Genomic DNA, 12,908 nt, shown 5'->3' on the forward strand with positions numbered 1-12,908 from the left:
GCCAATATGACAACACCCTCAAATGATTCCAGCAAAATCTGCACTCCCATATGGAGCTTCCCATCTGCACTTTGCACTGTACCTCAAAAGTAGCTTTCTGGGTGTATTGGCGCACTCAGGAGAAATTGCGTGACTAATTGTACCTTCATTTTCTCCTATTACCCCTTTTTGAAATTAAAAAAAAAAACTTGGGGCATAAAGCAATATTTTAGAGGAAAAAAATGGTAATTTTTCATATACTCAGACAACTCAAAGAATCACCTGAGTGTTAGAAATGCTCACTACACCCTTAAATGAAATTCTCTAGAGGTGCAGTTTCCACTGCGGGATCATTTGTGGGGTTTCTACTGTTTCGGCATGTCATGGTATCTTCAAATGTGACATGGTGTCCACAATCTATTCCAGCCAAAATGGCGCTTTAAAATTCAAATGGCACTCCTTCGCTACAGAGCCCTGCTGCATACCCAAACAGTAGTTTTCCCCTATATAAGCCCACAACAAATTGCACCATCCATTTTTTTCCTGTTATCCTTGTGGAAATGAAAAATTTAGGGCTAAAGGAACAATTTTGCAGGAAAAATGTACTGTATTTTGCGGACCATAAGACTTTCTGGATGATAAGAAGCATCCTAAATTTTGGGGAGGAAAACAATGTTTAACAAAATCGTAGTGTGTCTTATAGTCTGCTTTTACTATAGCTTACTACGGGCGGGGAGGGTCGCAGCAGTGGTATAATGGGGTCCCTGGAGGTAGGGTCACTGCTGCAGGAAGCTGGCGGTGGAGGCAGGAGTGGGGCGATGCTGCGGGCCTCGGGCTCAGAGGAGGTGTTCGGCAGTGCGAGTCTGTGGTGGGACCCGGGTTTTTACAAAATGTTGGGAGTCCCTGCACTTCCCATCCTTTTCACTGCAGTATACTTCGGGACTTCCAAATTGCTTTAATTCCTGTGTACTTCCAACTTCTTCAATGTCATTTTTAGGACTTTGAAAAGTGCACTTTTTAAAATGGTGTCACTTTTGATTATTTTCTGTCACATAGGGCCCTCAAACTCACTTCAAATATTTTGGTCCCTAAAAAAAAGTTGGGTTTGTAAATTTTGTTGTTAAAAAAAAAAAAAATGAAGAATTGCTGATTAACTTTGCTAAATTTTCAAAATGTGAAATTTTCAATATTCTCGTAAATAAATGGAAATCATATGAACCAAAATTTACAACTAACATGAAGTGCAGTGTGTCACAAAAAAAAAATCTCAGAATCAGTGGGATATGTTGAAGTGTTCCAGAGTTATTACCACATAAAGTGACACTGGTCAGAATTGAAAAAATTGTACTGGTCAAGAAGGTGAAAACAGCCTTGGAGTGAAGGGGTTAATTGTCACTCTGCAGTGTGAATAAATAAGGCTACTAGCTCCAGATATTACCTCAATCTAGCAAAAATGCTCCTTGTATACAGAGCATTAACGTCACAAGTCGGCAGTAAGATTACTATAGAAATAAGAACTGGAAAAGTCTCGGTGACAGCAATGATTATACTGCGTAATAAAAGACCCTACCTGAACAGGGGAGGCGTTTGCGTAACCCCCCATAGTGATGGGAACAGAGAACTGCTCCATGAACACAGGCAGGGTACCAAGTTTTCCAGGGAAGACAAAGTCAAAAAGAGACCATAGCTCCCGCAAGTTATTTTGCATTGGAGAACCAGACAGAATTAAGCGATGTGGTGTTCGAAACTGAAATAAAAAAAAAAGAAAATGCAATTATTTAGTAAACAGTCAGATTTTTGTTTCACTTAAAGACCCCATAGAAATTAGAGCTCCCCCACTACGCTTTAGATAGTGATGCTCTGCCAAGTCCTTCTTTGTTCTTTATGAGAGATTTGTTTTACCAGACACCTCGGTCAGAAGCCAATGTCCGGGAGAACCGAAGAATCTGCCACTGGAATTCCAACATGCCGATCCATCTCTTCTCTGACATCAATCACCCAGGTAGACTTGGGATGCCCCACATACACATTAGACAGTCAGCCGATCACACCAATATCGGCAGGTTCGGCCAACTGTAGTCGAATGGGGGCCTCAACACTAATTAGTTACCTTACACTACTCACAAAAAATTAGGGATATTTGGCTTTCGGATGAAATTTATGGAAAATGTAATAAGTTCACTCTACAGTGGTATTTTATCATGAAAGTAGGGCATTTAAGTAGAAGCATGCAATGATGATTTCAAAAATTTACGGAAACAAAAGCCAAGAACAGTGGTGGCTATAACCCCCCCAAACACACACACACACCTAAAAAATAATGTCAGTGTCTCAATAACTTGTCAAGTAAGACAAACAAGGAAGAGCGCAGCATGAGAAGCACCTGGTGCTTTAATTGAGATGTTTCAATGAAAGGTGGGGGGATTAGCCTCTGCACAACTCCGGTTTCGGACGTCTCCGTGCACACTCCTGCTGTTGCTCCGGGACCGCTGCTGTGCTTCCTGGTCTGGTAAAGTGGGCCCAAGATCCAGTCACGTGATGCCACTTCACAGGATGTGACATCACTTCAGGTCCTGTTGCCTGGAGATGAACTCTATGGCCCAAGCTGCTCCAGCCACAATCCCTCAAGGAGAATATCAAGGGTTTTTGGAAAAAAATATGTATGTGGTCAATTTAAGGTGGAAATCCACCTGAGGAAAGTAGCGGTCCGCTGGCGAAACGTGTAGTGGTTAGGCACAGGACATCCACCTCCGGGCAATAGGACTGTCCACATCCGAGACCAGTACCATGGATGACTTGCATCGCTGTATACGCTGCCGGTGCCAGGCTATTCAGCTGCCCTGGGTGCTGGCTCCGCTGGCCTGTGCCTCCATGCACTCAGCCAGAGCTCGGCAGGCCTCTCCTCTGCACACCAGCACACACCAGACTGACACTGACGTGCACCTCACACACCTGACACACCCATACCTCTTACTGCAGGGCTTTTAACAAACAAATCTGTGGCTTTCAGCCACATGGAAAACCCGGACCGGAAATCCGTGACTCCCATGCACACCTATGGACTTCATCCGTCTCCATGCATAACCTGGGGAGAACACACAGCGACCCCTACCAGTGACACGAGTCACTACCTCACATTGCCATCACAGCTACACCTGCGATTCCCATGCACACCTGTGGCCTTCATACGCCTCTGTGCGCATTCTGGGGAGCACAAACAGCACCCCCTAGCTGTAACACGGGTCACTGCCTCACAATATGAAGTATCCGCTGAAAGAGAGCGACCAAACAGAGCTAGGTCACTCCAAGAAATAATGGTATAAACACGAAAGGAAAGAATGAGACGAAGAAGAGGAATAAGGGAGTGGGGGAAGAGGAGAGAAAAAGAAAAAAGCGGGGGGGAACATGGAGTAAGAGGGATTGAAAATCTTGAGAGTCCATATACAAAATCCAAGGTCTAAATATATCTCAAGGCACGGTGCACATAGCATTTGTACATGGGAGGAGAGAATATATATATATATATATATATATATATATATATATATATATATATATATATATAACCACCAATGTGCACCAATGGAAGGTGTATCGGACAAATCGGGAAAACATAGAAAAAAACGAAGAAAAAAAACGAAACAAAGTCCAAAATGCAGTATAAATTACAATATTTATGAAAATCTACTATATAAAGCTGAATGTGTGTGTGTGTGTGTGTGTATGTCCGGGATTGGCATCTGCACCATCGCAGCTACAGCCACAAAATTTTGCACAGTCACACGTCTGGACCCCAAGAGCGTCATAGGCTATATTGTGAGGCGAAATTTTAACCCCGCGCGTTCCAATTCACCAAACAATTTTGCCCCTATCTACATAATGGGGAAAAAAGTGAAAGGAAAAGTGTTGGAGGCGTCACAGCTACAGAAACAAAATTTTGCACAGTCACACGTCTGGACCCCGAGAGCGTCATAGGCTATATTGTGAGGCGAAATTTTAACCCCGCGCGTTCCAATTCACCAAACAATTTTGCCCCTATCTACATAATGGGGAAAAAAGTGAAAGGAAAAGTGTTGGAAGTGTCGCAGCTACAGAAACAAAATTTTGCACAGTCACATGTCTGGACCCTGAGAGCGTCATAGGCTACGTTGTGAGGTGAAATTTTAACCCCGCGCTTTCCAATTCACCAAACAATTTTGCCCCTATCTACATAATGGGGAAAAAGTGAAATGAAAAGTGTTGGAGGCGTCGCAGCTACAGCCACAAAATTTTGCACAGTCACACGTCTGGACCCTGAGAGCGTCATAGGCTATGTTGTGAGGTGAAATACCGGATTACGTACCGGTAATGCTCTTTTATAGAGCCCACGACAGCACCCACTAGAGAGAGAGGGGATCCGCCCCTAGGAACAGGAAACCTACAGAGAGATAAAAGGGGCGGCCCCCCCTCGCTCCTCAGTTGTTTTACAGAGAATAGGAGGAACCGCCGCCAAGTTTTAGTTAACAGGTCCAAGTATATACATATATATATACACATATTTACAACTTCATGCTACATCTTTCTAATATTTACATCTCACCAAACAAGCACCATGTGCAACTATATACAGAAAAGGGAGGGTGAACGGGTGCTGTCGTGGGCTCTATAAAAGAGCATTACCGGTACGTAATCCGGTATTTTCTATTCGCCACGACAGCATCCACTAGAGAGAATTGCAGAGACTATAGACTGGGTGGGTTTACTGAGTCAAGGACCGATACACCAAAAGTTAGATCAGAAGCAGAGGATAGATCTAATCTATAATGCTTATAGAAGGTATTTGGTGAAGACCAAGTTGCAGCCTTACATATAAGGTCTATTGGCACATTCGCCCTTTCTGCCCAGGAAGTCGACAAGGCTCTTGTAGAGTGCGCTCCCACATGCATTGGAGGATCTTTCCCTCCAGCTTTATACGCCAAGATTATGGCTTCTCTGATCCAGCGAGATAATGTGTTCTTTGTGACTCCGGCACCCTTGGTTTTACCCTGGAAAGACAGAAAGAGAGCCCTACTCTTCCTCCAGTCCCTAGTTCTCTCTAAATAGGCTAGGACAGACCTTTTTACATCTAGGGTGTGAAGTCTTTCTTCTTCTGGAGTTGAGTGGTTCTCATAAAAGGTGGGTAACAAGATCTCCTGGGATCTATGAAAGGTAGAAGCCACCTTAGGGAGATAACAAGGATCTGTTTTTAAAAGTATCCTATCTGATGTTACTGTTAAAAAGGGAGGATCTATAGATAATGCATGGAGATCGCTCACTCTTCTGGCAGAGACTAATGCCACTAACAAAACCGTCTTCAAAGAAATATTCTTTAGTGAGGCTGTATGGAGAGGCTCAAAAGGTGGTTGTGTTAATGCATTTAAAACTATCGAAAGATCCCACTGAGGAACCCGAGGAATGTTAATTGGTTTTGATCTTTCACAAGCGGATATAAACCGGGATATCCATTTATTTCCTGCAATGTTATGATTAAAAAGAGCTCCTAATGCTGAAACCTGCACCTTCAGAGTGCTCACGGAGAGCCCTAATTCCAGCCCTTTTTGTAGAAATTCTAACATTGCAAATATAGGAATCTCAGAGGAAAATTGTGTAGTATGAAATTGAAGGAATTTCCTCCAAATTCTAACATAAATCCTGGTAGTTGAAGGTTTTCTGCTCTTCATAAGAGTATCGATTAACCCATTAGAAAACCCCCTGAGATTTAGTAACCGCCTCTCAAACTCCAGGCAGTTAAGTTCATGCCCTTTGCCTGAGGATGGAGGAATGGACCTTGAGAGAGCAGGTCCTTGGACTGAGGCAGAATCCATGGATCTGACACTGACATCGCCCTCAGCCATGAGAACCATGGCCTCTTGGGCCAGAATGGGGCTATCAACAGAACTTTTGCGCCCTCCTCCCTTATTTTTCTTATTACTATAGGTAATAGATTCCATGGAGGGAAAGCATAGGCCAGATCGAATGTCCATGGCGTTTGGAGGGCATCGAGTATGTCTGGCTTGTCCTCCCTGTTTAGAGAGGCAAACATCTTGACTTGACGGTTGGCTCTTGTGGCAAACAAGTCTATTTGAGGAACACCCCATCGAGCTGTTATTGATTTGAAAATCTTCCTGCTCAGCATCCATTCCCCTTGATGAAGAGTATGACGGCTCAGGAAATCGGCACGAAAGTTGTCTGTGCCTCTGATGTGTACTGCCGATAGTGATAGTAGATGACCTTCGGCTAACTCCATGATGTCTGATGCCACCTCCCTGAGTTTGTCCGACCTTGTACCTCCCTGATGGTTCAGATAAGCCACCGCAGTGGTGTTGTCGGAGAATACTCTTGTATGAGAGCCGCTGAGCTGGGGAAGAAAGTGGAGAAGGGAGTAATATACCGCCCTCAACTCCTTGACATTCGAGGAATTATTAAGATCTGAGCTGGACCAAAGATCCTGAACCCATTGATCCTGAAAATGTGCCCCCCAGCCTTCAGGACTAGCATCTGTGGTCACAACACTAGAAGGAGTGATTTCCCATAGAACCCCCTTTGAAAGATTATTCTGATCCAACCACCACCTAAGGGAGTGTAATACTTCCGATGTTAGGAAAACTGTTCTATCCAGACATCCTCTATTCTTAATGTCCTCCTCCAATACAAATTTTTGTAGCTGCCTAGTATGGAACTGTGCCCACTGTACCGCAGGAATGCACGATGTTAGAGAGCCTATCAACGACATGGCCTGTCTTAGTGACATACTACGTCTTTTTATTGCTGAGGACACCTTATCAACTATGGAGAATTTCTTATCCTCAGGCAGTTTACAAATCTGGTCGACCGAATCTAGAAGGAGCCCAAGGAATTTCTGACACGTTACAGGCTGAAGTCTAGATTTTTCCCAATTAACTAGCCAACCCAGGGATTGTAAGGATAACACTACTTCCCGTAATCTCTGCTCACACTGTAGGGGGCTCTTTCCTACAATCAATAGGTCATCTAGATATGGGATGACCAAAGTATCCTTTACCCATAAAAAAGACATTACTTCTGATAGTAACTTAGTAAAAATCCTTGGGGCCATAGATAACCCGAAGGGCATTGCTCTATATTGTAGATGACGAATTTGCCCCTCTATACAAACTGCTACCCGAAGAAATTGTTGGTGTGAATTATGAATGGGAATATGGTAGTAAGCATCTTTAAGATCCAATACTACCATGTAACAATTTGGAAATAGATTTTTTATAGCTGAACGAATGGATTCCATTTTGAATGTTTTAGGTTTTATAAAGGAATTCAGCTTCCTCAAATTGATTATAGTTCTGAAAGAGCCATCCGGCTTACTAATCAGAAACAAGGGAGAGTAAAAGCCTCTCCCTATCTGGGAAGATGGAACCTCTACTAGGACATGTTTGCGTAGGAGGGATTTAACCTCGGTTTCAAGTGCCTCTTGCTGAGGCTTGGATCTTAAGGTGGTAAGAAGGAAAGAATCCGGAGGAGTTTTAATAAAGTCTAGTGTGAGGCCTGAGGATGTTAATTTAATAGCCCACTGATTAGTTATTTCTTTCCATTGATGACTGAATTGTTTTAGTCTTCCACCCACCGGAGAAATATCACTGATGGAATTTATCGGTTGGCTTGAAGGGGCGTTTATTAAACAGATTTCCTTTTTGTTTGAAATCTTTATTATTCCACCTGTCTCTGAAGCCTCCCTTTCTTCCGAATGGTGGCTTCCTGAACGCCCTTCTGTAAGACGGAATAAAGGGATTAGGGAATCCTTTCTTCCTCTCGCCCGCCTTAGTGAGAATATCATCAAGGACTGTTCCAAACAGGAACTCACCCTGACAGGGTATGGAACATAATTTGGATCTTGACTGGGCATCCCCCTTCCAATTCTTTAACCATAAAGCCTGCCGAGCCGTATTAGCGAGATTAGCTGTTCTGGCCGCCAGGCGGAGGGAATCAATTGAGGCATCTGATATAAAAGGGATAGATGCCCGCATCTTTAATCAAAGGGATAGATGCCCGTAATTTTTCTCTGGATACGCCACTTTTAATCTTTTGATCCAGCTGATCCAGCCAGACTAGCATTGATCTGCCAGTACATGTGGCTGAAATAGCCGGCTTGAATGCCGTGACACAGGCTTCCCACGATTTTTTAAGGAGTGCGTCTGATTTCCGGTCCATAGGATCTGATAAGGAACCTGTATCCTCCACTGGTAAGGAGAAACGGCGAGATGTAGACGCAACTGCTGCATCGACCTTTGGTATCTTGGCCCAGGTATTCAAATCTTCATCATCAAAGGGGTAGCGTCTCTTACAGGATATTGGGATCAACCCCTTTTGACCTCTACTCCATTCTTTTTTAACGAGATCTTTTATGGCCTGATTTATTGGAAATACGTGGCCTTTCTTCTGAGAAAGACCAGCGAACATAACTTCTTGTGGTGTCTGGGGTTCTTTTGACTCAGATACCCCCATCGTATTTCTCACTGATTTTACTAGGTTGTTTATGCCCTCAGTTGGAAAACAGACGAAGTCCTCTTCCTCTGAGGAATTAGATTGCTGAGAAATATCAGAGTCGACCTCCCCACTCTCCGCTGATGTGTCAGCTCTAGGAGAGGATATTTTTCTCCTTCGTTTCTCCATATTTACTGAAGAAGTAGAACCACCTCCCAACGACTGAAGTTCTTCCCGAATTATGAGACGTATCTCATTCATTTTAACCGATTCCTCCTGCCGTAAGGTGTTGTCTATACATGCCTGACACAGATTTTTAAGATAGGAGTCAGGCAGGGGTTCGGTACATATGGCACATTGTTTGTGCTTACTCTTCCCCGTCCTCTTTGCCTAGAAATAATATAAGCAAAGGAATCAATATAAGCTTCAGTGAAGCTATATACGCACTCACCCAGCGTAATAATTATACCGGCTGCGGAGATGTCTTAGCTTGGGGTGTGGAACGGGAGGATTTTCTTCCTGATTTATCAGTGGAGTCACTTATTTTAGAGTGTCCACTATTCCTTTTCCTGGCTTCACCACTAGGAACTAATGGCTCTTCCATAGGGTGCACACTGACCTCCTCTTGGGACGACATAATGGCACACAGACTGCACTACTAACTTCCTTTTATAGTGCAGTAACTCCCTATACACACCTCATTTCCTCTTTCTTTTTCTTTTTTTTTTTTACTCACAGGTCCGGCGTCAGGGTAATGGCACCGCATAGAGGAATCCAATATGGCGGTTCCCCCGGAAATGAAAATCTAACCTCGTAACCCCGGAAGTACCAGTCCTCCATTTTCGGGACGCCGACGCTACTGCGCATGCGCCCGCGTCTGCAGTACATCGGAGGACGCCGCTGCAAGCGCTTCCCTTCACATCATGTCGCCTCTTACCTGGAGGGACAGGAGGGAAATCCGGACCATGGAATCATCACCCCGCCGCTCAGATGACATCAAGAGGGCGTCCTGTACCTGCTCCCGGCCCGGCCAGATTAAGGTACCCCCGCAGTCAGCTCCTCACACAACGGTGTCCCAGCAGGGAGACCGTTGGTTACCTTCAGGCTGCATGCCAGCCGCACCAGATGAGGGGGGAGCCCGCAGGAACATTCCTCCGACACTGTCCACCTGCTCTGGGACCCCTGACGCTCAGCAGAGACGAACAGGCGGTAACCCAGGCAGGTCTTCCTCTTCTTAGCCATAGAGTCTTCTCTGTGGGTTCCCCTCTAGGAACAAGAAACCAACTGAGGAGCGAGGGGGGGCCGCCCCTTTTATCTCTCTGTAGGTTTCCTGTTCCTAGGGGCGGATCCCCTCTCTCTCTAGTGGGTGCTGTCGTGGCGAATAGAAAATTTAAACTCCGCGCTTTCCAATTCACCAAACTATTTTTCCCCTATCTACATAATGGGGAAAAGTTAAAGGAAAAGTGTTGGAGGCAAATTGACAGCTGCCAGATGTGAACAAGGGGGACTTAAAGAGTGAGAGCGATGGCGCCAAAGAGTATTTACCGTACAGTTGCTAAGGTGGGACCCCGACATGGGATACTCACCACACACGGGGATATGAACACACACACAAAATGCGCCACACACTACCACGTGCTTGAACACATATACCACCCTCAGCACACATTTCACCACACATACACCAACCTCGCCACATAAAAGTCGAAACACAAAAGTCGCCGCTCAAAACTCACCATGCGCAAAACTCGCCACATGCAAAAAATAGGCTCGCGCAAAACTCGCCACATGCAAAAAATAGGCTCACGCAAAACTCGCCACAAGTGCAAAACTCACCTCATGGAAAACTCGCCACACACAAAACTTGCACATGCGGAAAAATTGCCACATGCACAAAATTTGCAACACATGCAAAAGTTGCTTCACACAAAACTTGCACATACTCAAAAGGCACCAGACATAAAACTCACCACGCGCAAAACTCGCCATGCGCAAAACTTGCTGCACACAACTTGCTACACTAACCTGTCACATGCAACTCGACACACAAAAAGTTGCTACACGCATGTTGCCACACAAAACTCATCTCACAAAATTCGCTACATGCATGTCGCCACACACAACTCAACACACACAACTTGACAAACGAAACTCGCCCTAAAACACACACAAGTCTGGTATTAGCCTTCAAAAATAAAAATTTGATTAATAAGCAGACAAACTACAAGAGCAACAAATGTACCATATAGGAAATACGGCAGCTGTCAGTCACATGACCTGTCTATTATGTGTATGTGTGAGCTAATATATACTGCCAGGGGGAGGGCTTCCTGTTGGCTGGGGATTTATCAGGCTGCCAATTTATCTTACAAATACTGAGGTAAAAATACTGAGCAAATAACGTGTTAACGAGGTCTAATACAGGAGATCACACAGGTATATACTATATACAGGAGCAGATTACCTACAGGTATCTATATATATAATTGTCTAAGGGTTTTTCCGTCCGTCTGTCTGTCTGTCTGTCTGTCTGTCTGTCTGTCTGTCCTGGAAATCCCGGCTCTCTGATTGGTCGAGGCCGCCAGGCCTCGACCAATCAGAGACCGGCACAGCATCGACGTAGAAATCCCGCGTCTCTGATTGGTCGAGGCCGCCAGGCCTCGACCAATCAGCAACGGGCACAGCGACGATGATGTCATAATGGTTGCCATGGCGACGATGATGTCATAAAGGTTGCCTCGACCAATCAGCGACGGGTACAGTCTGCCGCGAATTCTGGAATCATCATTGTCCATATACTACAGGGACATGCATATTCTAGAATACCCGATGCGTTAGAATCGGGCCACAATCTAGTATACTATATACAGGGGAGATGACACACAGGTATATACTATATACAGGAGGAGATGACATACAGGTATATACTATATATAGAAGGAGATGACATACAGGTATATACTATATATAGGAGGAGATGACATACAGGTATATACTATATATAGGAGGAGATGACATACAGGTATATACTATATACAGGGGAGATGACACAGCAGGTATATACTATATACAGGGGAGATGACATACAGGTATATACTATATACAGGAGATGACATACAGGTGTATACTGAGGTGAAAATGAGAGGTGTGAGGTGAAAATGAAAAGGTGTGAGTGCAAAATGAGAGGAGTGAGGGAAAATAGTGTAGTGATCGGAAAATGACAGATGTGAGGTCGAAATGACAAGTGTTAGGCGGGAATGAGAGGAGTGAGGGAGAAAATGAGAGATGTGAGGGGGAAAATTAAAGATGTGATTGGGAAAATGAGAGGCGTGATGGGAAAATAAGAGAAGTGACGTGCTATAACTAACCACAGATATTTACTATGCCCAGGCAACGCCGGGCTCTTCAGCTAGTATATATAATATAGTGCAACGGTGGGAAAAAATACCATAAAAAGCACAACACCAGGGACATATAAATGGCAGCAGTAAAAATAAATTAAATATATAACCACAGTGTAAGGACAACATATATGTGCATACCTGTGTCAATAAGCCATAAAATATATAGCAAGCAGATTTACCAAATAAATATTATAAAGTGCATGTGCAAACTTAATTAGTTGGTGGCAAAAAGGAGACCGAATAGAGATGCTGATAATAAATATTGGTGCAAACTATTGGCGCTAAATCCGGCCGGTATCTATATATATATAATTGTCTAAGGGTTTTTCCGTCCGTCTGTCTGTCTGTCTGTCCTGGAAATCCCGGCTCTCTGATTGGTCGAGGCCGCCAGGCCTCGACCAATCAGAGACCGGCACAGCATCGACGTAGAAATCCCGCGTCTCGGGCACAGCGACGATGATGTCATAAAGGTTGCCTCGACCAATCAGCGACGGGCACAGTCTGCCGCGAATTCTGGAATCATCATTGTCCATATACTATGGGGACATGCATATTCTAGAATACCCAATGCGTTAGAATCGGGCCACAATCTAGTCTATATATATATATAATTGTCTAAGGGTTTTTCCGTCTGTCTTTCTGTCTGTCTTGGAAATCCCACGTCTCTGATTGGTCGAGGCCGCCAGGCCTCGACCAATCAGCGACGGGCACAGCATCGACGTAGAAATCCCGCGTCTCTGATTGGTCGAGGCCGCCAGGCCTCGACCAATCAGCGACGGGCACAGCGACGATGATGTCATAAAGGACGTAGACATCCCGCGTCTCTGATTGGTCGAGGCCGCCAGGCCTCGACCAATCAGCAACGGGCACAGCGACGATGATGTCATAATGGTTGCCATGGCGACGATGATGTCAAAGGTCGCCTCGACCAATCAGCGACGGGCACAGTCTGCAGCGAATTCTGGAATCATCATTGTCCATATACTACGGGAACATGCATATTCTAGAATTCCTGATGCGTTAGAATCGGGCCACAATCTAGTCTATATATAT

General features: G+C 44.6%; 1 protein-coding gene across 5 annotated transcripts in view; it reads right to left on the minus strand.

The window, feature by feature from the left end:
* ERCC6 (ERCC excision repair 6, chromatin remodeling factor) overlaps nt 1-12,908 on the minus strand; it is a 259,795-nt gene that overhangs the window by 93,206 nt on the left and 153,681 nt on the right. For all 5 annotated transcript variants that reach the window (XM_069753041.1, XM_069753044.1, XM_069753042.1 and 2 more), the window contains one exon: nt 1,550-1,726. In XM_069753041.1, the coding sequence (XP_069609142.1) occupies nt 1,550-1,726 (177 nt within the window). The remainder of the gene's footprint in view (nt 1-1,549; nt 1,727-12,908) is intronic.

Source organism: Ranitomeya imitator, chromosome 2 (assembly GCF_032444005.1).
Source record: "Ranitomeya imitator isolate aRanImi1 chromosome 2, aRanImi1.pri, whole genome shotgun sequence".
Classification (NCBI taxonomy): Eukaryota; Metazoa; Chordata; class Amphibia; order Anura; family Dendrobatidae; genus Ranitomeya; species Ranitomeya imitator.